The sequence below is a fragment of the Miniopterus natalensis genome, chromosome 10 (assembly GCF_054644295.1).
Source record: "Miniopterus natalensis isolate mMinNat1 chromosome 10, mMinNat1.hap1, whole genome shotgun sequence".
NCBI lineage: Eukaryota > Metazoa > Chordata > Mammalia > Chiroptera > Miniopteridae > Miniopterus > Miniopterus natalensis.
The window spans coordinates 8,376,385-8,403,230 of NC_142090.1; the positions used below are offsets into that span (position 1 = coordinate 8,376,385).

At 46.9% G+C, this 26,846-nt stretch overlaps 1 protein-coding gene across 1 annotated transcript in view; it reads right to left on the minus strand.

The window, feature by feature from the left end:
• TMEM178B (transmembrane protein 178B) overlaps nt 1-21,216 on the minus strand; it is a 305,957-nt gene extending 284,741 nt beyond the window's left edge. Inside the window, exon 1 of the mRNA XM_016205071.2 lies at nt 20,835-21,216. Coding sequence (XP_016060557.2) covers nt 20,835-21,216 — 382 coding nt within the window. The remainder of the gene's footprint in view (nt 1-20,834) is intronic.
• Between the last annotated feature and the right edge of the window lie 5,630 nt (nt 21,217-26,846).

A 26,846-nucleotide genomic window follows, 5' to 3' on the forward strand; every position in this document is an offset into this window, starting at 1 on the left:
TATTCAACACTTACTATGTGCCAGGAGCTGTTCTTGGGTCTTTAGTTGTATAAACTCAGTCAACCCTTCCAATAACACTATGATTAAAAGTAAAATCTCCACTTTACAGATAAGAAAACTGAGGTCTGAAAAAGTTAACTTGCTGAGGGTCGCATGGGATATAGTGAAGCTTGAGTGTGTTAGCAGTATAACTTCAGGATTTACATTGCTAACTACTTAAATTCTAACAAAGATAACAAAGATATTTAAAACAGAAGTCTAGACAAACCACTTTACACATAGCTGTTTGAAAATGGGATTGACATCAAAAGTATTTTTTAAATTGTAGAATGATAATTGAGAAAAACAGGAAAATAAATAAATTTTTAAAAATTAAATAAAATAAAAATAAATTGTGTTATAATAAACTGGATAGGCCTTGGATTTAAAACTGTAAGGCCTCTAGAGGAGCAGTTTTATATTTAATCTGGTGTGAGTGATTAGGATTACAAGATCATTCTTCCATCAGCATTGTGGAAATTTTTTCAGTACCAAAATTTCAAATGCCATAAACTCTATCTTCAAGTGAGTAAGGGAATAAAAGAATTAATCAATTAGAGGGATGCCTCCTGCCAGGGAAAAAGTCATCAGGATTCATACTATTGGGAAAGGAATTTGCAGCAGGGAGCTTTTTGATAGTCATGAAACAGAGTAGAAAGTCATGGGTAGAAATTTTGGCAGGCTGAGACAAAAGGAAGGGCTGATTGTTTAAAGAGAAAAGTAACAGTCTGATGGGTAAGCTCTATAAGAAGAAATACTGTACACAGTGAGGTCATGAGATTTGAAGGGGAGATTGAAAATTTAACACGATGCAAATGATAAATTTTTCAGGACCACGGATAGAATCCGTGAGTTAAGCGATCTTTGACAATACTTAAAAAAATTGGAGGGAAAGATATTGAATAATCCTTTATTTCTTCAAATATTATTACAAATGCATAGAGATGGATACTTAAATGAAAGAAACACCATAGCAATGCCAGTATTGGCAGAAGGATCTAGAGTTTACTGTGCCAACCGGGGTGTAGAGTTTACATGGTATGGTGTCTTAATGGGAGCTCCAATACAGGTTTTCAAATCAGAGTTGAAAAGGGATGCGATACATTATCACATACGTAAGTAAATAACGAAATACTAGCTACTAATACCAGATAAATGCTGAAATCTCATTGGCTTAATTAAGAAGTTTATTTTTTGCTCACTGAAGTCCATTTGGTCAGCAAGACAGGGGAGAGCACTGTTCCCTGTCATTCAGGGACTCAGACTCCCAAGGCTTTGCTATTTTCAATCCTGGCTTCGAACATCACCCAGATTATTGGCATCCAAAAAAGACAGAATCAGAAAGAATGGGATCATGAAGAAGGGTTTTATGGACAGACATCAAAGCGGAGTACATCACTTATATCCCCATATCATTAGTCAGAACTCAGTCCGGTGGCCACACCTAGCTGCAGAGAATGCTGGGATAGTCTGGCTGTGCACCCATAAGGAAAGAGATATAAATTTGTTGAACAGAAAGCCACTCTTTGTTCAGTGGGCAACCATTTGACCTACACAGTACATTTTAAAACAGAGCGTAACAAAATATTTAAACTGGAATCCTACTCTATCAAAACTCTTTCCCCCTCACGTCTGGGAAAATGCCGATTATAAGGAGCCAGAGGCAGAATGTGGCCAAGAGGCTAATCATGTTGGATGAAATGAGTTCTGAGTTTCTTCCCCTCTAGATACCATGGCTGAGGCTACTGATGACAGTGGAGAGATATGACTTGGTCGCCTGGAGCCACCACGGGCACTAGCACCGCCCTTTACCCATCTGGTGCAGCTATGCAGGCGAGGTAAGAGTACAAAACAGGAAAATACACAGGCACATCCCAACTCAGCCAGCACCAGGAGGCAGCATCCTGGAGCGCGGGGCTGAAAGAACACAAAAAAGACAACGGTCCTGGTATAACCACCCGCTATTTACGAGTCAGGCAACAGATGATGAACTTTCTTGAGTGTCAGGTGCCTGGTGTAAAGTGAGAATAAGATACCTGCTGTATATGCCCCACATATGGGCGAGGTGGCTCTGAGTTCAAATGTCTTTAAAAAGTACTGATGAAAGCATATAATTGAGAGACTAAACAGCTACTGGAAAGACAAGAGAGCAAGTAGGTGACAGAAAATTAAGGAAGCGAGCAACCTAGTGAATAAGCCTATTACTGTGATAGTTGTGGAAGAAAGTGGCAATATCCTAACAGGAAAAATCGTGAGCTGTAAATTTTCCAAGAGCTTGAAAAAAATAAAATTGGTCATGACACACCCCTTGAAAGGCATTTTATGGAAATTCAGAACTTACTCGAACACAGGCGGAATAAGACATACTCCCAGACACAAACCCAAAGGGTAAAGAAAAAAGTCATAAGTTAGGTGCAATTATAGGTAGCAATGAATGACATTTCCCGCACGGTTTCCAAATTGGGACCACTTTCCTCCCAACTTGAGTAGGAGGCGAAGGTGAGATTATAGACCATCTGCTCCACTAACTTGCACCTGTTGCTTTGTGTCTAGAACTTAGACAGTTTTTCTTATAATTTTTGAGTCCTTACAATCCCCAAGGGAGAAATAAACCAAGCTGATGATATCTACACCTTCTCAAAAAATGTGCCGACGAGTGGTTGCCTATAAATATGGCTCTTAATTTTTTTACAACATCCAAACTCTTTCTTTCCCCCAAGAAAGGAAGATTTTTTTTGTGTGACTTTAATTCCTACACGTAGAAAACATTTGTTGCTGAGAAGTTACCAGAAATTCTTGGGCTTTGTTTTCTAGGGACACTTATGGTATAATAAACAAAGACTAATTCACCATCACCATGGGTCTTCCGTCACTTAACCAGTGGCTCTGAAACACACACACAGTGCAGCAGTTTTAGGATGACAAGGCAAGAATGAAGCTATTCAGCCTGAAAATAAAGCAGCTTTATCTCAAAAATGACCTGAACGTCATCAGAGCCGAAGCACCCTAACGCTCTGATTAGAGTGATGCCATTAAATGGGGAACTGCAGAATCACTGGTTAAAGGATCCCTACAGCAGCTGTAAGAGAGGCTTGGGGATGGGCTGTCCTATCTTTTAAAAATGAAACCTCTTCGCCCTGGCCGGTGTGGTTCAGTTAGTTAAGCATCATTCCGTGCACCAAAAGGTTGTCGGTTTGATTCCAGGGCTTGATCCCCAGTAGGGGGCGTGCAGGAGGCAGCCGAGTGATGTTTCTCTCTCACATTGATGTTTCTCTCTCCCTCTCTCTTCCTCCCTCTCTAAAAATCAATTTTAAAATCTTAAAAATAAATAAAACCTATTCAAACTTTTCAGGGCTCCATACTTCAAGACACAACATATCACATTCCAACTAACTTCTGCGTGTCAAATGTCTCAGAATGTCCAACCGATCACCAGCCACCTGGAGCATAGAACAGTTAGGCCACTCTGACCACTTCCTTTTAATGACGCAGAGAACAGAGCCAACATGCACAGCAAGAATGCAGTTCGCTCTCCAATCCTGTTTTCTTCAGACAAACTCCCATTAAATGCTCAGTGACAGTAGATGCTCACATGCTATAGGAACTCTCCTTTAAGAAGCTTAAAGCTCTTGGCTCAAATTATCCCATAAGCCTGTACTGGGAGCAAGATGACTGATAACTTGCATCAGGAAAGTCTTGGATTTTCACTTCCTCGCTCGCCTGAAACATGTGTTTCTTCCTGGGCCACTTGCTTTTCCCTCCACCCTTCTGTCTTCCTTTATGCCTCATTCTCTCCAGCAATTGCGCCAGCAATTCTTCCCTCTCTCTTTTCCCTGAACCATCAGTCTTGTCCCTGTCTCACGGATCCTCCCCATCAGCCTACAATTATGCTATTACTTCTGTAATTTCTCAGTCCAGCTACCATTTCTCTCCTTACTTTTGCATCAAAAAAAACCAAAAACCTTTAAAAAGTTGTCTAGCCCTGGCCGATGTGGCTCAGTTGGCTGAGTATCATCCCGGGCCCCGAAAGGTTGCTGGTTCAATTCCCAGTCAGGGCACATGCCTGGGCTGCAGACTCGATTCCTGGTGAGGGGCGTGCAGGAGGCAGCCGATCAATGTTCTGCTCTCACATGGATGTTTCTCTTTCTCCCTCTCCCTTCCTCTCTCTAAAAATATTTTTAAAAAAACAAAAGAAAAGTTGTCTACACTGTTTCCAATTCCTCCCCTCCTCCCGTTCACTCTTGAATTCACCACTGAAATCAATGACGTCCCATAGCGAAATCCAAAGCTCAAGCCTCACCTCATCTTACTTGACCCCCTGGCAGCCTTGCACACCGCTGATGGCCTCCTGCTCCTTCAGACGCTGTCTTCACTTGGCTTCCAGGACACTGCGCCTCCCTAACTGTTTTCCTCACTACACTAGCTGTTCATTCTCAGTCTCTTTCGCTGACTCCTCCTCACCCCCTGAGCTCTGGAAAGTCAGCGTGCCCCAGGACTTAATCCTTAAAACTCTTTTCTCCTCTGTTTACACTCACTCTCTAGGTGATCTCATGACTTTAAATACTATAAGCTGATGACTCCTAAATTTACATCCCAAACTGAGACCAGGACAATATATCCAACTAACTATTGATATCTCTGCTTGAGCATTTAAATGGCATCTCAAAGGTTATCCCATCCAAAATAGGGGATCCCCAAATCAACATCCTCCTGCGGTCCTACCCACCATATTTAATGGCAACTCTACCTGCTCCTCAGGCTAAACACCTGGAGCGATCTCCTACTTTTCTTTTTCTCACCCGCCCCCGCATCTGATCCCTCCGCCAGTCCTGCTAGTTCTCCATTCAGAGTATATCCAAAACCCATTCTCTTCCCCATCACTCCAGTCCCAGCCTCCATCTATGTTGGCTGGTCTCCCTGCTTCTCTGCATGCCCATGGTAATCTATTATTAAACTCAGCAACCCAAGAGATGCTTTTAAACCGTCAATCTAATCATGTCACTCCTCTTCTCAGAACCCTACAATGGCATCCCATCGCACTCCTTCCTATTGACCTTCAAACCCTAAGGGAGGTGACTCTTCACTTCTCTGACATCTCATTCTACTACACGCTCCCTCGCCTGCTCTCCCCTCCCAGCCATCCTGCCGTCCTTGTCATTTCTCCAACATGCCAGCCATTCTCCATCAGGGCCACTGCCCTTGATGCTCCCAGTCTGAAATCCTCTCCCCACAGGTATCCCCATAGCTAGTTTCCTCATGTCCCCAGGTCTTTACTTAGAAGTCACCTTCTCAGTGAGGTCCTCCCTGGCCACCCCATTTACAATTTCAACCCTGCCTCCACATTCCCTATGCCTTTCCATGCTTTTTAAATATATATATATATATATATATATATATATATATATATATATATGTATATATATCTTTATTAGAGATCAGAGGGAGGAAGGGAGAGGTAGAGAGAGAGAGATAGAAACATCAATGTTGAAAGAGTCATTGATGGGCCCGCCTTCCACACACCCCCTACTGGGGACTGAGCCTGAAACCCAGGCATGATCGGGAATCAAACAGTGATCTCCTCAATCATAGGTCAATGCTCAACCGCTGAGCCACGCTAGCCAGGCTCCATACGTTTCTTTGTCCTTAGCACTAATCACTCTCTAACCTATTACATATTTTACATAGCCACCTGTTTAATGACTCACTGAAATATAAACTCCATGTGGGAGTTTACATAAACTCCAAATATTCGTTGAATGAATGAATATGCGATCTGTTTAATTTAGTCTTGCACCATGAAGGAGAACCCCAGAGCAGAAACTGGTACCCACTGGGAAAGTCACCATCCTCTCCAATAGGGACTCACCTGTGGGTAAGTGCCCTCAGCTCAGGTATAACCACAGCCTTCAAGTCAAGAACCTCAGCCAAGGAGCTTTGTGCTGTCTTCTGTAAGCTTCCACCACCCTCCAACCCCACCTGTATCTCTCTGTGTTTAAATTTAAGACCTCAGCGCTTCCCAACTCCTCACTGATGCTGGATCCAAGCGCACCCCAGTCTCTTACAAAATCAGTGTTCAGATTACAAGAAGGTTTTTTTAAAAATTAACAGGACAACCAAGAACAACTACAATCCAGTAGTGTTCAAGGCCAAAAAAATTAATTCTGTATTTCTCTGGGAATTCTCCCATTAAAATGAACTGACTTTGCTTTGAATTCAGCTCTAACGGTGGAAGCAGAACTTCCTGGAATATATGCTTGGCCTGTTAAGAGTCTTTACTGTAGGACTCACCGCCTTCAGAGAGTCCACTTCTTCCTTCTAAATAATAAGGACCTCAGTGCAGGGATATCATCGCGTTGTTGCTCCTAAATGCACTTCCCTACCTGGCCATGATCTATCTTCCGTGCAGAAGCCATTACGGCCTCTGATGCATCTCCCTTTTTAGCAGCGTATTGATCCACAAACGCCCAGCCAGCCACCACACCTCTACGGATCCCTGATACAGGCATGCCGCTGGCACAGGAGCATAAAGGCCCTTCTTAGAACTGTTAACAACTCTGCTGACCCAGAGAGATGAAAGGCCACCTTCCAGTTTGAAATAAACCTCTGGGTTCCTGTAGATTTTAAAATAAACATCTATGAGAAGAGACAGCCTTCCAGGGGAAGGGTGCCCACCGTTTTAGGAGACTCACATTACTGTATAACTAACTCATACTTTTCATAATTACTTTTACAACTAAAGCCAGCTCTTTAAAACACCAGTTTAGTTGGGATTCCTACCCAACGGTCACTACTGAATGTACAGTCTGAATCTGATCTGTAGCACTTTATACAACTTGGGCAGACGGTGGTAGAAATCAGTTTTCTAGCTCAAACCCAGTGTAGACTTAACTAATATAAGTCCTGGAGTTATGGTGGTCATAGAAAATGTTTCCTTGATAAGAAACATTTATTCAACCCAGTTTAGAGAACCAAGCAATGCAGCTGCATCTATAGGGTGTCCCCTCAAAATGTATACACGCTTTAACAGCTGAAAGCTCAATTGATGTTTCTTTTCAGATTTAACCCATTGGAATAAATAATTATTCAAAGTGTGTATACATTTGGGGGGACACCCTGTATAAAGAATTAGTCTACTTATTGAATGAAATGGCCATGGGCTCTGCCCTTAGCAGATCCTGTGGCTACAGGAAAATTCCTTAAAACCCTCACTGTGAGATGACTCTACCTAGACAACAGTCACTGTCCTTTTGAAAGAGAATCCACTTCTCTGTGAGACCCTGAACAGTGAACATCTTCACTCGCTCATCCATCGTTGAACTGGACTTGGTGGTCTTCACAAGCAAAGATGCATTGGTTGACCCCAATGCCTTTCTGTCTCCAAGCCCCGTAAGAGAGGACGGATGTTTCTGTGAGTAATGCTATTCACCAACCACCATGGGGCCAGATGTGCTGGACAGCTGGAGACAGAAACTTGCCATGTTTTTCCAGCATCATTGACTTGGTCCTGTTGAAGGTCATGAAGAGTAACATGAGGTATGAACCAGAGAGGAGGCAGTCACAGAAGGCACAATCTCTGTATTTCATTCATTATCTGGCCAAAATCACTTTCAGAGATTTGAGGAAGCTGCCCCAAATAAAGAGTTGAGAGGAAGGTTTCCTTGGAGTAGCCTGAAGACATTCCCAATGATAAAAATTTTAAAACTTGGAAACAGATCCTGAAGAAATGCTCAAATGCGCCCGACTCAGCAGTAACTCTGGGAAATTATATCCATGATAGGAACAAGAAATGTAGGTAGTCTTCCAACATGCTGTGGGAGGGAAGGCCAGCCTAGGAAGGGCATGAGGCGCGGAGAGAGGGCAAGATCATAACGAAAGGCCTCATCCAGGAAGAATAAAATAGCCCCCACTTGAAATTCTCCTCTTGTGAACCAGAAATATGGGTGCTTTAGGAAAATAGAAACCTTAACAAAGGAAGTAAATTGAAGTTTATCACATGCATTACAGAGCAATTCACAGCAGGTTTCCCGCTAACAGCGAGTCTCCCTAGTCCAATGAAATCACGGCTCTTTGTTAAATAACATTTCCAGATCGACCGCATTAACAGAGGCAAACTTTCATTCGTTCAACAAATAGGTATTAAATACCTGTTATGGCCCATGTATTATGCAAAACACTGCAAATAAAAAGATAAACAAGAAACAGTTCAAAAACAGCCTCAAAAAGAAGGGGAACATATGGAGAAACAAAATGCCCCTGGAGCTAGGAAGGGAGTGTTTGATGAGTGACAGAGGGCTATGGAGGGAGAAGGCAATGCAACCTGAGAGATGGGGTGAGAGAGCACCAAGCAAGGTGAGGAGGGGCCTGGAGCTGATTCCTAAAAAACAAGCAGATGTTGGCCAAGCAGACTTGGGGTGCGGGAGGGGCAAGCAGGAACAGGGGCTGCCAGGCAAAGGAGGAAGCTCCGTAAGTAAAGGCTCCGAAGACATAAAACAGCTCGACCTGTTCAGGGACCCAGGAGGCCTACATCAGGGCTGGAGGGGAATGTGCTGGTGAAAAGGAAAGCATGCAAGGGGATGAGCTGGACACATGGGTGGGGGCACGTTGCCAGACCTGTGAGGACTTAGGTGCCAAGGGAAAAACGATGGGCCTTATCCTGAAGGGTGGGCTGCGGGGAGCCACTGACAGATTTTGAGTAAAGAGATAACATGATTAGATTTACATTTAGAAATAATCACTCTGAACAGAAAGCACTGATGAGAGATGAGATCGGAGAACAGGGAAAGCACACAGAGAGAGGCACAGAGCACAGGCGATGAGGGGGGCAGCAATGTTCTACCAGGGTGGGAGATGGGCGCAAAACATCCACAGTGAGTGACTCGCTCCCGCTTGGCCGCGTGGGCAGGGCGGGAGGGAAGAGAGCCCCAAGCAGGACACTCAAGTTTCTGGTTTGGGCAAGGAGAGGGTCAGTGATGTCATTCCCCAAGACAGAGGAACATGGAGGAGAAATGGCTCTGGGGGGAAGAGAAGATAGGTTCTTTTGGAGCCATGGAACACCCAAGTGGAGCCACCCAGTAGGTGAGATGTTTGGGTGGAAAGTCTGGGCGAGAGATTCTCAGGGCAACAAGCCTTGAGCGCCAAAGGGTGCAAATGGTTATAGGTGTGAGTGAGACTGATCGAGGAGTGTGCTCGGGGTCAGGAAGAGAAGTGGAATCCTGGAGAACACCCACGGGCTGAGCAAGATGGGCCGGCAAAGGAGAGGCGTGAGGACGGAGGGAGAAGCAGACCCAGGAGAGACCGGCGCCTCCCGGAGAAGGGACAGTCGCAGCCCGGGGACAGAGGAGGGCACAAGTGGCAGCAGCCTGAACGTGCCCTGGAGGGGAAGGCAAGGAAGAGAGGCCAGGCCAGGAGGAAGGCCACACCTGAAAAGGACCTGGGCCAAGCAAGATTACCTTTGGGCCCTGGCCAGTGTGGCTCAGTTGGTCGGGCAGCATCCGGCGCACCAGGAGGTTGCCGGTTCAATTCCCGGTCAAGGGCACCTGCCCAAGTTGCAGGCTCGATCCCTGGTAGGGGGCATGCAAGAGGCAGCCCACTGATGCTGAGCTCTCACATGGGTGTTTCTCTCTCTCTCCCTCTCCCTCTCCCTTCCTCTCTCCCTAAAAACCAATAAACTATTCTGAAAAATAAATAAGCAAAGGTTACCTTCTGTTTCCTTTGTGTTGACACAGTCAGGGAGGAGGGAGAGAGGGGGAGAGGTTGGAGGCACAGAGGCCAGCCTTTCCCAAAGTGGAAGGTCGCTCACCTAAGGAGGTGCAGGGGCCTGCAGCGTGAGTCTGCCTCCCTGCAGAGCACAGTGAATAAAGCAGCCCACCGGCCAGGGGCCTCTGACGCAGGGAGGCCCGGGGCTGCATCCGAGCACCTCGGGAGCCCTGTGGCTACAGGAACGGGAGCACGGAAGTTATTCTGCCCAAACACCCCCGGAATCCCTGGGGACTTTCATGATCCCTAGTAACTTCTGACCCAGCTTGGGTGTTTTAAAGCATGATCGGGTGAAAACAGAACCCTTGACGACATCCTGGTGGGATTTTTCTGTTCCAGCTCTACCTGGTATAGAGTGAGAACATCACTATCATAAGAGTGGGGCTCCTGGCTGAAGGCACCCTCACAATTCTGAGAATAAATACTCTCTACCTTATTCATCAACCATAAAACTACTTAAAGGTTCGGCAACTAACACCCTCCACTCTGTTTCAAACGTGATACGAAAACCACTGAAGAAGCCAAATACATTTCCGCGTCCTTCTTAGTAATTCTTAGCTTTTTCTCTTAGTTCACTTAGGAGGCTGAGTTCTTTCCTTGGGCTCCAATGCCTCCCCAGAGGTTTGCGCTCAGCCTCCAGTTTGTCCCACACTCTCCCTGTCTCCGCGCCTTATCTGTCTGAAGTTCAACGTCTCATCCAGTTACCTGGAGGGGTGGCTTTAATTTAACTTTCCGGCCCTAGGAACTCTTGGTTTTGCCACGAGCTGCAGGAAACTTACAAAGGGGGGGGGGGGGGTGATTTGTACATTAGTCTCGATCTCTGAAGTAAATCCGTTTAAAGCCCTAATTTCTTCCACTTACGCCACATCGGAAGAAAATAAAACTTAATTTTATTCGTTCCAAACCCTTCCCACGAGCTACTGTCAGTGAAAACTGTTGGCTAGGGTTACCCGATTCTCCTCGCCTCTAAATGCCTCTTGCTACTGCTTACGCAGTCAGTCACAGATGGCCTCAAAGACAAAGTTTCCCAAGAACGTTCCTCCAAGGGCCTGTCTCCCGCACACTGAACAGCGCGGTCTGAGTAAATGTTAACTCCTGTCAGGATGCGGCAACCTTCCACGGAGGCCCCGCTTGCTTCAGAGCTTTTCGTTATTGTTGTTGTTTTTAGGAAATAAAATACCACAGATGATTTTAAAGCCCCTTCTCAATTCTATTTCTTTCCCTGTCTTGAGAAAGGTAAACATCATCCTTCACTTTGTGTTTATAGGTCCCGAGCATATTTTCCATAAATACAACGCAAATATGTTACCATAAACAATATCGGATGTTACCTGATCTGTTTCTGAGCTTCGTATAAATGGCATCATAGTCTACATTTCATTTCGCGCCCAGCTTTTTTCCCTGAGATTTTATGTGCATCCATTTGGAAACATGTAGATCTGTCATATTTATTTTAAATATACTGCGACACCCTGGATGGTGTGGCTCAGTGGTTAGACTGTCGGCCCACACACAGAAGGGTCGAGGGTTCGATTCCCAGGCAGGGGCAGTGCCTGGGTTGCAGGTTTGATCCCCGGCCCCAGTCGGGGTGTGTCCAGGAGGCAACCAATTGATGTGTCTCCTCACATTGATGTTTCTCTGTTTCTCTCTCTCTCTCTCTCTCTCTCTCTCTCTGTCTCCTCTCTGTCTCTCCGCTTCTCTCCTTCCCTTCCACTCTCTAAAAATCAATGGACGACATATCCTTGGGTTAGGAGTAACAATAAATAAATATAATTAAATGAATATACTGCAATAGCTTCATTGCATACTATGCCATACTTCAATATCAATTTTCCGATTAGTGGACAAACCTACGTTTGTCCCCTTGGTTTATTTAATCATTCTGTATTACACACAGTGGTGCCATGGACATGCCTGGATGTGTTTCGTGTACTCATGTGTACACAGCCAGGAAGAGAAGTGCCAGCTGCAAGGCACACGTGTCTCAGCCTCACGAGACAGAAGCCAGCTACGCCCAGTGTTGTGTTAGTTGACAAACAGCAGCACATGAGCCCAGAGCTTCCTTAGGATAAAAACAACCCTATTCCGTCCAGGTCTGCAAAATACTCCAGGGCCTCGGGGAATAGGAGGTGTGTTTGTCTAAACAGAATTGCTATTACAAAGGTGAAGAGAAATCCAGGGCAAAACTCAATGAGAGAAGGCTCTGGAGGCAAATAAAGTGTCCAACAGGGTGAGGTTCGGAATACGGAACAGCAGGGCACTTTAAAACACAGGAAATGATATAACTTTATGAAGATGACCTAATATCGAGTAAATTGCCTTTTCTTGGCAAAATACTTTGACGCCAAAAAAAAATCAATCGAAATAATTCAGACACTGCAGTCTCCCATAAAAGCAGCAAATCTGTGAAACTTCCTTGAAAGCCAACGGCGGCTTCCCCTCAGAGTAAACATCACCTGTAAAAGATTCCTGGTGGCTCCTGGAACAGGCCTTTAAACATCATCTCCATGTAGACAAATTTCAAAAAAAACACAGTTTTTCATCCTTGAGTCACCTGTTCATTGCCTGACTTATATTTAAACTTGATGTTATTTTTAAATATTGCTAAATAGTATATCTCTGATGATTTCTGAAAATCTGGTAGCAATGGCTGCCTCTTGGGAGAGGGTCTAAGAGTCTGGGGGACAAGGGTGGGTGGACACACATTACCTCGTCAAAATTAATTAATAAATTTAAAATGAGGCCAAGGTTTCACTTTGTCAATCCACAGATAACCTGAGAGCATCCCCTGTTTCTGCAAAGCCTCCCCTAACTGCTCCAAAACTCAGAAATCACTCAGGCCCCTGCATATAAAGCTCTTCACGAACCCACCTTGGGGCCTGTATTTGTTGGGTCTTTTTTAGCACACAGGAACTATGGATTTCACTCAGGGTCCATCTGCCCCAAGGAATGTGCCTGACATAGTTGGCGCTCAAAAGACATTTTTAGAATAGAAACAGTGAAGTATTCTTCATCATACAATAATTTCTAAATTATGGCCCAAGGAATGTATTCATTACTTGTTTTATATATGTGTGTCCTTTAAAAGTTTTATTTAGAAAAACAAAACAAAAAAAGATGTAATGCTCAAAACTGTTTAAATGTAGGCCCTACGCAGGCAAGAATTTTGTCTGTTTTATTAACTTCTGTCCCAAGCACACCTGGGCTAGTGCCTAGCACATAGTAAGTGTTCAGTAAATGTGTTGAATCAATGAAGATCCTTGGCTATAAAGCTGTCTACACACTGACCAGTAATCCAGTTCCTTTCTCTATTAAGCTTTTTATTTTCTTTTTAATTTACCTAATTGTGGTGAAATATAAATAACATAAAATCTAAACCATTTTTAAGTGTACAGTTCCGCGGCATTAAGTACATCCGCACTATTGTGCAGCTCTCACCACCTTTCTCCATTCCGTTTTTAAGTTTTTAACCCCAGTCTGCAACATGCATTGCAAATGCATGACACGTGACTGTACATGGGTGCGAAATCAGCTGCTTTGTTTCCACCTCTTCAGATTATAAACTAGCACCTGGGGTGGATGCTCCCTATAGAAATGCCTCCCTTCCTCTGTCTCGTTCCTTGTCTCTCTCTTCCTTCCCCCACTTCCCCTTCCCTCTCTTTTCACCTTCTCTCAACCATTTGTCTACGATCTGCTTTCTATCACTTAATTTAACTTTCTCATCAAACGTTAGTGTGAAAGGGCCTGAAGTTTATATAATCCAAACCCATTATTTTACATAGGAAGAAATAAAGTCCTTTAAAAGGATGTGGGCATCGTCTCAAGGACAGCAGACGCCCAATCAAGATGTTAGAACAAATTTTCTGCCTACTCATCCACCAAGTCGTGCAGTTCCTCCTATCTTTGTATTGCTTGGGGTGAGTAGTTATAAAAGTATCTGCATTTGCCTGGCCAGCATGGCTCAGTGGTTGAGCGTCGACCTATGAACCAAGAGGTCATGGTTCAATTCCCAGTCGGGGCACATGCCCGGGTTTCAGGCTCAATGCCCAGTAGGGGAGGGGGCGTGCAGGAGGCAGCTGATGCATGACTCTCTCGTCATTGACGTTTCTCTCCCTCTCCCTTCCTCTCTCTAAAATCAATAAAAACATTTTTTTAAAAAAAAAAAGTATCTGCATCTGTGATACTTGTCTTTCTCTGCCTGGCTTATCTCACTTAGCATAATACTCTCCAGGTCCATCCATGCCGTCCCAAAGCGTAAGGGATCCTTCTTTCTCACTCATATGTGGAATCTAATGAATGAAATAAACTGATGAACAAAAGAGATACAGAGACACAGAACCATGGAGCAGTCAGACGAATTTCAGAGGGAAGGGGCTGGTCGGGAGTGGGGGGGAGATTAATCAAAGAATGTAGATGCAGCCCGGCCGGGTGTGGCTCAGCAATTTACAATCAGCCTAGGACTCAGGAGAGCGAGGTTCAATTCCCGGTCAGGGCACGTGCCCGCGTTGTGGGCTCGATCCCCAGTCAGGGGTGAGCAGGAGGCAGCCGGTCAATGACTCTCTCATCACTGATGTTTCTCTCTCTCTCTCTCTCTCCCTCTCCCTTCCTCTCTCTGAAATCAATAAAGACATATTTAAAAAAAAAAAAAAAAAGAGCTTAGATGCATATATACATGACCTATGGGCACAGACAATAGTGTGGAGAAGGCCTGAGGGAAAGGGGGGTGGATGCCAGATGGAGGGGATCAATGGGGGGGGAAGGGGACATCTGTAATATTTTCAACAATAGAGATAAATTAAAAAATAAGTAAATAATAAATTTTTTTTAAAGTATCTGCATCTGAATGAACATTTGTGACTGCTGTCTAATGACTAGATGTATATGGAGGGGTGCGTTTGTGTATGTGTGGGCTGTGTGTATGTGTGGTGTGTGTGTGTGACGGGTCAAACTAACCCAGAGTGTGTTTAGGATTCTGTCTGAAGGCCTAGGATTATCTACTAATAGCAGAGCGGGAGGAAAGAATTTTAACTGACAATCCAAAGTGGAATATACGAATCGATCCTCTAAATTGATCCTTACCAACCTATAGTAAAAGAATAAATAAGCCGACCTTCTGGAGCAGAAATGAGGCTTTTGACTTTGTTGGCTCAATACGAGCAGCTCGCCCCTGAGCTCCCTGACTAGCTGATCCCTCATTCAGTTGATACGGACGTGACCTCCTGAGGAAGAGCCTGATTCAAACACACACGACAATGAACTTGGGAACCATGAGCTTGAGTGTAAGCTCCCTCTGGACAGGAACCACATTAGGCATCTTCTTCTCCCCCAACACCTGGCAGAGGGCTCGGCACAGAGCCGGTGTTCAAAACACATGTCTGTACCCCGCCCTCTCTCTTCCCACGCGTACATTTGCCCATGGAGTCACAGGGCTCTTTCCCCACCTGTCAACTCTTCACTAGTGAGTTGTATTTTCAGCGTGACGGGGGAGGAGGGACATGATAAGAGTGCATTGACATGTACATCTGGGTGTACATATAAAGAGTATGCATGGGGATCACGCTGTATATCATGACTGTGGGTGTCTGTATGTGTTTGCCTGTGAGCAGGTCATGCCTCCCTATGTTATAAAACCAAAGCTAATGGAACTACGGTATTTAATTCTTGGCTTACTTGCCCCTTGTGCTTCCTAAGGGCAAAGACACTTCATGGCACTGACCACATGACCTTATATTATACATTGATTAGTCTATTAGACATTATTTATATTCCATAGATATTTATTGTCTGGCTCTACCCCCTGGAAGGGAGGCTTCTCCATAATGCCCAGCCCCAAAGCCCTTGATAAATATTTGTGGAATGAATGAATATATGTCCTTCATGTCTATAACCTCAGTATCTACCACAGTGGACTAAGAAAATACTCAAAAATCATATGAAAAAAAATGTGTGGGAGCTTTGGTGAGCAGGTCTCAAAGCAAGATGGAAGCGGCCTGAAAATACCTTCCTCCTCAGTGCTAAGGTAACATTCTCAAGCAGGTCTCCCCTCGGGTAGATTCTAAACCTACTTCCTATTTCCCTTTCAATCTGAGGGATCCATATCCCAGCCTCTTCTCTCCCCCCCCCCCGCCCCCGCCCCAACAGACTATGGTGACAGTAGAGTACAGTGAGTGAGGTCCCAAACCTGGAGCCAGAATTCGAATCCTGGTAACTTCTTTCCTTCTCATGAGACTTGACAAGTTGACTGACTTTTCTGTGCCTCTGTTTCCTCAATTACAGAATAGGAATAAATAATAACAATAATAATACCCACCTCAGAGCGTTATCATGAAGAATAAATTAGCTAATATATGTAAAACTCTTAGAAGAGTACCTGGCATCAAGCTTGGCAATTATCGTTATGAATAATCTTTCCCACCAAGTCAGCTGTACAAGTTACTTGTAATGAAGTTGGGACAGAGAGAGGACAGAAAAAGAGAGAAGCATGGGAGGATTCTGTGAGTCAAAGATGGAAAATTAATAAAATATAGATGAAGCACAAATTTAAAACCTTCTTCCCCAACACATTCAAGTAGCAAAGTTTCTTCAAGTGTAGAATAATATACTTAAACTTAAGCCCGAGTGAGCACGCTTAATTACCCTCACCTAGAGCGAAGCATGCGCGTGTTCATTTCCAAGGCTGTGAGCCCCACGCAGCACCGTCCCACAGGTCTTTCTCCAATCCGCACTGTCCCACATGACAGCCACTAACCACACGTGGCTACTGAGCATTTATAACGTGGTCAATGTGACTAAGGAAATGCATTTTTACTTTTAATTTTATTTACTATTTGACTATTTTAAATTTAAATAGCCACATGCGGCCAGTGGCTGCACTGTGGGGCAGCTTAGCTTCAGGGGACTTGCGTGCACAGCTGCTTGACATGGCTCTTGCCTGCTCTCCTGCTCCTGGTCTGCCCCTCTTCCCTCGGCCCAGAAATCAGCACTCACGAGGCCAAACTAGTGCTCACACCCCCGTGGCTGTGCACATGCCGGCCTCTTGGCCCGAAACGCCCTTCCTCTCCAGCCACCTTCAAGTTCCATGAAAATCTTGTTCAGGCTGCATTTCTCCAAGGCAACTCTGCCTCACCCTCTCCCACCTTACCTCGTCCCGCTGCTGACACAGTCTATCACTGCCTCCTCTGTGTCTCTCTGCATGGTTCTGTCACTCTCACCATCCCATAGTTGTCATTCATCCTCTGTGGCGCTAACAGACTACGGGAATTTTAAAGGCTGGGTCTCATTCATCCCTTCACCCCTGTGATATGTGCCCGTCACATAATACGTGCTCAATAAATATTTGTGCACGTATTATTTGCTAAGTATTTGCACATATCCACACATTATTAATTTGTTAATAACAATGTTTTATTAAAGTAAGTTTCAGGCTATTGGCAACCGCTCTGTAACTATGGAAACTATATAGGTCAAATTATATTATAAGGCCTATTATCAAATAATAAAAAAGTTATTAGAATCTCAATTAAAGGTCTACTTATTTCAAGCCATAACAGCAGAGCATTTCAGTACAAATCAAAGAATGTAAATGTTCCCTGGAACAAAACCCTACCTGTAGCTGCTTCTCCTAAAGGGTCTGGAAGTCTCTTGGATTTCAGAAACTGATCCTGTCATTGATCTGTCCCCAGTGCTTGCAGTGACTTACTAGGGAGACATGAACAAGGTTGAAAAGCAAGAAGACAGAAGACCTGATTATGGGCACAGTCATATGGGAATTCAAGGGTACTCTATCCTTGCTGCACCCTCTACCCAATCCCACTTCCCAGAAGGAAATGGTTAAAACCTAATCTAATGTAAAAAATAATGACTGTGGATGATCTGTTTAGTGACATATGTTATCTAAAAAAAGTATTGTGTCTCCCTTATTTCTTAACAAAGCTTTTGCTCAAAAAAAAAATCTTCCTTGTTAAATTATGTAGCATCTGTTACAATATTAACCTGCCTTGAGAGCCACCCCAGTTCTTTGTTTTTTTGTTTTTAATCACGATTATCTGACTAATCCTTTATTTGGATTCCCACACAAGTGTTCCTGCAATTAGAAAAGCGCTTGATGGATACATTGCTGTGAACCTAATTTGTATGAGATATTTCTTAAGTAGCACACATCTGACGGCTGTATTTTACAAATGATTATCTGTTCTGCCCTCCAGGAACTTCCAGTTCAACAACACAAACAAATACAGGGTGACCAGCGATGTGTATTTGTGGATACGGTCACAGCAGCGGGGCACTGAGGACATGGACCTCAGAAGAAGTAATGAGTACAAAGGACTTTATCTTCAAATCAAATATAGATTTCACTTCTGTTGTCTTATTAATTATGTGGTCTGGTTTGGTTTTTAAATGCACAAACAGCACTTTCTAATGTAATGAACTTTAACTTAATAAACGATTGAGTTCTTAGGGGCTGTACAATCATTTTGATAAATCTCTAATTTCTCCATGATGTTTCAAAGAAAGACAAAGGCCTAAGATATCTTTTGAGCAGATAATGAACACTGGGAGATAAAAATCTTTCCCTACAATGCCCTAAATCCAAATACAGGGATATTCATTTTTGTCTAAAATTCCTCCTAAAATCTACCCATTTAGGAAGAAGACCAAGTCTAGAAATTACATCCTGTATGTTACTGGGCTGGCTTTTGAATTCTACCAGTAGAAGATGCACTTATTTCCAAAATGTGTCCCATGGCTGCTCAGAAAAGAAGATCTGGCTTTCAGAGATTATGTTTTGAGGCTGAAAATGAAGATAGCGGCTTTAAGCCTCTGAAGATCCGTAATGCCGGCATGCCATCTATCTCAGGAATACCCAACAGGAATGTCAAACGGACAGGAGCGGCCATGGTGCCGGGCGCTGGCAGCTGACAGTGATTGCTGGATTGGGGGTGATGGGGAACGGGACGTCCATTAGTTGGAGTGAAATACAATGCCCTGCCAACTCCGGGTATCAGTGCATTCAATCCCCCTGCTGTGCCGTGTACATTTTCTGTTGCTGCAATTAAAAATCGGTCAATACACAGTCAAAATGTTGTACATTCCCCCCTATCCCTTTCCCTGTCACTGTGTTTCCAGCTTCACCGGAAGAACATGTCACTATGGTAACCAATCCCTCTGGTGCACAGGCCAAGTCAACCTTTCCAGCCAGACTGCCATGCAGAGCAACACGGAATCAAAGCCCTCACTGCAACCAGCAGAAGCCATGAGTTGCATCCCCCTTTTCCTAAAGGGAGGGGGTAACCAATAGCAGACAGGAGGATACCTGTCTCATTCCAGGAGCATTCAAGGCAGGAAATTCAAGAATGTCCTTCAGTAAGTCCTACCAGTGTTTATCAGTCATTGTTAACATGAATTATCCCTCCCATTCTGGCTAACTTCCTACCTCTCCAATTTTAACAAAAGCGGGAAACAATGGATAAAACAACGCTTTGTGGATGTGAGAATCTGAAAGCTGCTATAAAGTCACCCGTGGTCAAAAACTATTCCGCTTGCTCCTGTCTTCCTACTTCTAAATCCAAACCCGAGTCGCTCTCTGGAATTCTCTAACACCCTTTACAAAGTTGTAGAGCTCCAGGTGGGTCACCCTGCTCTATAAAGTGCCTGACTGTGAAGCAGATGTGATATGTGTAATATTAACACACTCGTAACTAAATTAGCTACAATCCCTAGTCACACAGAACCTGCACCACCAGCATTAAGATGGTTTCTGACGGGATCTGCCTCACCTAGATCTGAATGGCCACCTAGACCATGCCCACTCCTTGTCATTCTTAAACAACTGACATTTTTTATTAACCTTTTCTTCCTGGTCCATTTCAACATTTTTATAAATCAAAGAACATCTGTTAAAAACAGCATCACACCTGCATTATAGTATTAAGAGACATTAAGAACTGTTTTCTATCTAGGCCTCAAAGACTGCTGACAAACAACAGCGTCCTCAGCTTCTCATCATCATCTTACAGTTGAAAAGAATGAAACCCAGCAGGGAGAAACTCATCAAATCGCACCACATCTTCCAGGATGCCGCCACCACAGAAGAGAAATATTGATATATATCCAAACAAGATTTCAGTGGGTTGATGGAACTGGATGGTCCCCAAAGTCTGTATCATGCAAGATTTACAAATTGCATCAGGTAAGCAGATTTAAAATGTATGCGAGCATACTAAAGTATCACATTTTTATCATTAGTAAATACAGTTGTTTTTCTGTTTTGGTACACTTTGGGCATTTTTGTGGGTAAGTCTTCCGAAAACAGTACTTTTTTCCTCTGCAGTGCCCACTTTGGTGTCACCGGAAGAACTACTTCTTTCTGTGCTCCTTAGACCCGGCTCATATTGCATGCACACAAGTCACTTTCCTCAACCACGTTCTCAAAAGGGGGAAATCAAGAGCTGCATGCAGCATGAGGCTACTGGTAGGCAGGCTTTGGGCCGCCGCGGGGCAGGAGCTGGGGTTTATTGACGTTTCTATGACCAGTGCCTGCACCGTGCCTGGTAGAGTGTGTAGCACTCAGCCAACGTTCCTGGCATCCCTAAGGCCTTGTGCGTGAGACGCTTCCCCCCAAACTTCCTTTGATGAATCCGTTCAACAGCTAAAATGAAGATTAAAACCGGGAGTCTGTCTACTCCAACACAGCACTCTTAAAGGGCTTCCTCTGCTAACAGCACATGATAGATCCCCCTACCTTTTCAGAGACTGATCAAGCGTTATCCTAGAATAAAAACCTGGGCCGTGAGAATCTCATCAGACAAACGCCAAGACAAGAGGCCGGGTAGGGAGAGGTAAGCCTCCCTGGCCAGCGACTGGGAGGCAAGTTACGGCCACTCCGAGGCTCGGGCGAGCCTGATGCCCTGACCTCCCGGAACCGGGGGGCTTGATAGACCTTGGGCAGGTCAGCAAGGCGACGGCGGCCGCGCCCAGCCGGGGCCGGGCCGGGCCGGGCCGGGGCGCGCGCAGCGCCAGGCCCCGCGGCTCGCGCTTACCTTTCCGAATGAGCGCCGCGATCTCGGGGTCGAAGCCCTGCCGGTGGCACTTCCTCCAGAGGCCCATGTTGGTGGAGTTGTACTGCCGGCTGCACTCGTCCACGGGGCTCATGGCGAAGAGCTGCCTGCGATTCCGGGCCCGCAGGAGTTTGCCCTCCCAGCGGTCCAGGCGCGAGCGGCTCGCGCGCAGCGGCAAGTTGTTGTTGTTGTTGTAAATGAAGCCCGGGTCGATCCGGCGGGTGTTGAAGGCCTTGCACCTGTCCCGGTGCTTCCTGGCGTCCGTCTCGTACCAGTGGTCCGAGCAGATGGCCACGGCCAGCATGCCGAGGGCGCAGAGCGCTAGCGAGAGGCCCGTGTAGAGCAGTAACCTTCCGGCAGCCATGCCTCCGCGTCGCCGCTACACCATGGGCATGATCCGCCGCGGCCTCGCCTTCCCTCCGCGCGCCCGGAACAAAGCGGCGGGCGGCCGAGCCGCGGGGGAGGGTACGGGAGGGGGCTCGCGGCCGAGACCCCGGGACCCCGCCTGCCCGTGCGTCGGCCCAGGGACTGCAGGCGGGGGGTGCGGGGGGGGGGACCTACAAAGTTCTGATCCGGAGAGGCCCCGGCGGGCTCCTGGGCATCCTCCGGGGCGGTGCAGCCTCCGCCGGTGGCGAGCCGGGCAAGGCTGCCGCCCGCCCCCTTGCGAACCGGCCAAGTCCGCACACTGCCCGGCGTCGGGCGCCGCTGCCCTGCTGCCGGAAACCGGACCCCAAGTGCCCTGCGCTGCGGTGGGGCTGCCGGGCTTCTCTGTGCGAGGTGACGCCGGGACCCACTCCCCCGCTTTCTCGGGGTGGGGGCGGGCTGTCAGGGGGAGCTACTCAATGAGAGAATGAACTGAAACACCGGCGCTGCGGCGGGCCAGCGAAGGGAACCTTTAGACGCCAGGGCCGGCTCCCCGCCAGTCTCGCCCAAGTCTTCCGCTCGGGCTCTCCGGCTTTAGGTCTGCGAGCGAAGAAATTTTCTTTTTCTCTAGGTCGGGTTTTTTCGAAATCTCCGTGCTCTGGTCGCTAGCAGGTCCCTTGTTCCGTCTGGCCCGCGCGCCGCGCTCAGAGGCCGGCTCCCGGTGGGCGCACGGTCTTGGCCGACCTTTGGCGGCGAGCTCCTGGTTCTGCCGTTGGCCTGGCCATTCAAGCCTCCCCTCGGGCCGACGGCGTTGTCACCCGGACCGCGTCTACCGGACTAGCCTAGGCCCGGGGTTTTCGGGGACTGGGAGGCAGTTGGCTGGTGCGAGGGGCGGGCTGCGCCGAGGGTGGAGCACCGGGCCAGGCGCTCGGCACCGGGCGCGCGGAGCTGGGGCGCACGGCGCCTTCAACACCATGGACAGGTCGCACGGTCGCGGCGCGCCGCCCGCCAGGCAGCCAGCCCAGCCCCGGGCGTCATGCCGCTTTCCTCCGCGCCGTCTTCTTCTCAGAGCGTCCCCCCACCGGCCTCCTCCAGACGCCGCTGCCTCACTTCATCTGGCTCCCGGGTAGCGCAGGGAACGCGCTGCCCAGGTGCAAAGAAAATGCTGCAGGCACCGAAGAAGACCGCGGGGGCCCCCGGCGCTTCAAAACAACCCGCCCCCTTTCCCGGCCACCTGAGCCCCGGCGCTCTAGCACCGCGTCTGCGTTGCCCAACTGGGGTCAGCCGCTCTCAGACTGCACCATTTTCTTCGCAGCCCACGCGGGGCCGAGATGTCCGCTCCACTGGGCAGCGCACCGAGAATCGCGTCCCGGCCTCCGTGCGCCAGGACCCGGCTCCCCCAGCCGAGCGCGCGGTGGTCGGCGAGGTGAACGAGGCGAGGGTGGGGGAGGGAGGCTGGGGCGCCGGACTTCCCCTCCCTGCCTCCTGCTCCAGCTGCGGCGGCTCCGGGGGCCTAGTGGGCTCGGCCGGGGCCGGGGAGCGAGAGCCGAGGCTGCGCCCGCTGGGCTCGGGAAACCGCCTGGCCCGGGCGCGGGCCCCGGAGGCAGCCGCTGCCGCGATTCCTCGCTCGGGCGCGGGGCGCTGCAGCCTTGGCTAAAACCCACAGACGAGAACACGGAGCGCGCGGCCAGAAGCTAGTGATGTCATCCGTGCAACGTGAGCCTCATCTCTTATTTTTCTAGCCTCCTTAAAGATAAACTGCACCATTTCCCAGGCACGAGATGCCCACGCCTCATGCCTTGGCCAGGCAAGTCAATGGTGCCTAGGTAGGTATGTGCCCAGTCACATCCATATTTATGCACATACACATATATGTGGCATGTAGCGTGTCTGCGTGCGTAATTATACATTTAGGGGTGCTGCCTCCATCTCTCCTGTTTATCTCTTTCCAGTGGTGGGAAATTCCCTCAAATCGGCCACAGTTCTTTAAAGAAAAGACTGCTTATTGCGGAGCCTGCGTTCCGGGAGGCTGAGGAAGTTCGCTGCGTCCCCGGTTTGGGTCGCTGGTGTCTCGGATGGTGTTTGATCTTTGTTTTCCCCAGAAAGCCACCGGCGCTGTCTGGCGTTTGCAGCCCGGGCTGAGCGCGTCCGCGAGGTTATCGCCACCAGCCAGCCCCACGCCAGCGCCAGACGCCCCGACACACACACACTTCCACCTCCTTCCTCAAAAGGGAAAAAAAAAAAGGAAATTGGTGCTTTCAAAACCAGAAGAGAATTTTAATTGGGGAGGGGAGGTGCTTAACAGATATTTTGAAAGCGCTTGGGGAGCTCGCGCTTTGAGGAGGGGCGTGGGGTTCAATGAAACGTGGGTGCGGGATTGACCCTTATCTGGGTGGCGGCTGAACTGAGGCTCTGCGGGGGCTCTGAGAGGTAGTGCGGGGACCCCAGACCTTGAGCGGGTGGGCCCCCGCTTCTTCCGCCGCCGCGCTCACGTGAGACAGCTCTGCAAAGGCCGGGAGCCTTCCTCCCAGGCTGAAACCCCAGATTTTTCACTCTAATGCTCACCCCTCATTGTCACCCTCACTCCAAAGTCGAGGGCCCGCAATGCTGCGTAAAGAGCTGACCCCCGGATAAAAAGAGTGTCCAGCACCCTGCTTTGCACAAATGGGGCCTGCAGGCCAAAATGAGCGCACCTCCACTTTTTTTTTTTTTTTGTCTTTTTTTCTCCCTGCATTTTGAAAATCGCCAACGAGGCGTTTCAGTGCCATCTAGTGGGGGAGGGGCGTGCCTCACTTTTCCTCCCTCGGTGCTGCAGTGGGATTTGCTGAAGGGGCCGCGGAAACTGAGGGTGTCTGGGGGGATCTCGGATGCCCAGCTGGGCAGGGGCTGCGGGCATGTGCCCTTGGCCAGATCCCGGTCCCCTGGGCTCCCTAGGACGTTGAGGTGGTGCCAAGAGACTTTGGCCCCAATGTCTTCTCACCTTTCTTTCTACCCTCCTCTTACCAGGGCTCCCTCCCCCAACAGTGAAAATATGGAAACAAGCACAAGCCTTCGGCACACACGCAGACAAATTTCTGGAGCTGTCTCCTCTGTAAAGCCCGGAGCACTTTTAGGCTAACAGCATGCCTGTGTTTGACAGTGAGGAGGAGGCAGGAAGGTGAAATGACATCTACAAGGTCACTCAGGGAATTGGGGCACAGCCAGTGTTAGAGCCTCAATCCCGATTGGGGACTCTCTTCTCCCCTGAGAACCAGCTGAAAGAGGTATCCCCGGACCCCTGGAAGTCCAGGCAGTTTCCCACTCACAATAAATGTACCTGATAAATTTGCCTTTATCTTTCCTCCCTCTTACAGTATTCCACCCCTTTCTTGGTCTTGTTTTTTAACTTTCCCCTGGCCTGTGCCTTAGGCCTGCTTCCAAGCATGTGCCTTGAACCCCCCATCCCACCCCCAGCAGTCCTGTGCCTTGGCCCTGCTGGGGGAAAGACCCAAATGGCACAGTGTCCTCCTCTTTTCTGATCATCATTAAAATTCCATTTTAAATTTTCTGTCCTTGATGGCCTCCCCAAAAGCCTATGAGGCCGCCTTTGGAGCTAAAAAGATGGTGAATTCTTCTTCTAGACTATATGACTACATGACTTTCTTTTCTTAATTGAGAGGCTTACCTTTCTTCTGTCCCCTTCCAATTCCTTCCACCCTGTTAGCTACACAATTTCTGTGTCTCCAACCTAGTCCTTCCCATTTGCGCCTATACTGTCCTAGGATCATAGAATCTCAAAATCAGAAGAGACTTTACAGTCAGCCACACAATGATGCACTAATCTCTCCCAGAACATTTCCCAAGAAGTAACTGACCAGCTTCTGCTTGCACACTTGCAGAGATGGGGAAACCACTCTCTGGGCAAGCACCCTGTTCCACTTTTGGATTCTGTAAGACGTTAGACAGCTCTTCCTTACACTGAATCTTATCCTAGGACCCAGTAATCCTATTGGCCTTTGAGAGGCCCACAGATACCTGATTCCTCTCCCATGGAATGGTCCTTCTCATACTTAATGTCAGCCATTGTGTCTCCCTAAGCATTCTTCCCTCCAAGCTAAACATCCCTTGTTCATTTCCTCCTGGCGCTTGCTTGTGTTCAGCAGTGTTCCTTGATCTAACAGTCATGTCAATCTATGAAGAAAATGTGGTCAGTCATTTTTTATATGACCCACATAGAATTCTAAGGATCCTCACTTCCTCTTCTAGGAGGTGGAAAGTCGCCTCTTTTGAATGCTATCCTAGGTTCGTGCCCCAAAATGACATTAAGATCATGGATTTTCAGTTTGTGAAATCCACATTTTTGAAATTTGGAATTTCCTTTGCAAGCACTGGCACGTGTGCACGCACACACATACACATCTTTTTTTTAAGAAAAGCAACATTTACATTCTCCAAGCTTTTTCTAAGGTCAGCAATAGAGACTCAGATGTATAATTAAAAGTTCTCTCCATTTCCTAAGGTACAGTTTGCCCAGAGCAGATAGATGCTTTCCCATGATTTCTTCATTCATTGTGAACTGTCTTCACGTGTCTTATTTGTTCTACTCCGCACTCCACCTTCAGTTTTAAAAATCACTCTCCTTGACATTGTCAACTGGAAGCAAAATAAAAGTTAATGAGGCGTGGTTTCCCTTTGCCATCTATCAATAAAATAGTATGTCACTTTCCCAGAGAAAAGGCCCCTTACATATTTGTATTTCTGTTTTCCTAATTAACTTTGCACAACTTAGACATTATTTGAAACCCAAAAGTTATCTTCCACATTAGCTCTCTGACACAGCCCTCCAAGCCTGTGACATACTAGTATTTATGCTTGAAGAGGTAGGTACCTTTCTTTCTAAATCTCAACTCAGCAGAGATTCATACTGGTTTGTTTAGCTACTTTCCTTCTTATATTCCTTATTAGGCTCATGATATAGCAAAAGGCTATTTTCATCTCACCCCTGGGTCCTTAAGTCCTCTCTTTGCTTCTATTTACTGCTCCTTCCACCACACCACCATCTTATTAAATTCTACAGTTAACTTTTATTCAAATTTCTGCAGTCGTTTCATCCGGCCTGTACAGTAAAGCTCCAACTCTTTACCCCCATAGAAGGCCCCACAAAGGCTTCAGCCTATTTCTAAAGCTGCCCATCACACCCCCCGAGACACACCTTCCGTTCTAGCCAGGTTTTGAAAATTCCCACATTGGTATCATCCCTCTTGCCCATAAAATATTTAACTGCTCTGCTTTTTAAAGTTCTTACAATTACAGGTGCCTGGTATCAAGAGGTCAGGCAAATATGGTTTGATCATCTCACTAGAGGCGGAAAAGACAATCAGTTAAACCCAACAAACATTCTCGATAGTCAAAGGCTCTTCTTAAACTAAGAGTGGTTGAAAATGAATGAGACCACCTCCTGCATAAAGAAATGTTTCGAACTCGTAGGAACAAAACAAATGACAGAAAAATGGGCAACGCTCATAAAAAGAAAATTTACAGGAGCAACTCAAGTGGAAAATTAACATAAAAAATCAGCCTCACTAGTAATCAGGAAATGTCATCTTTCTTTTAATACTGCTTTTTACCCATCAGATATGAGAAAATAATACA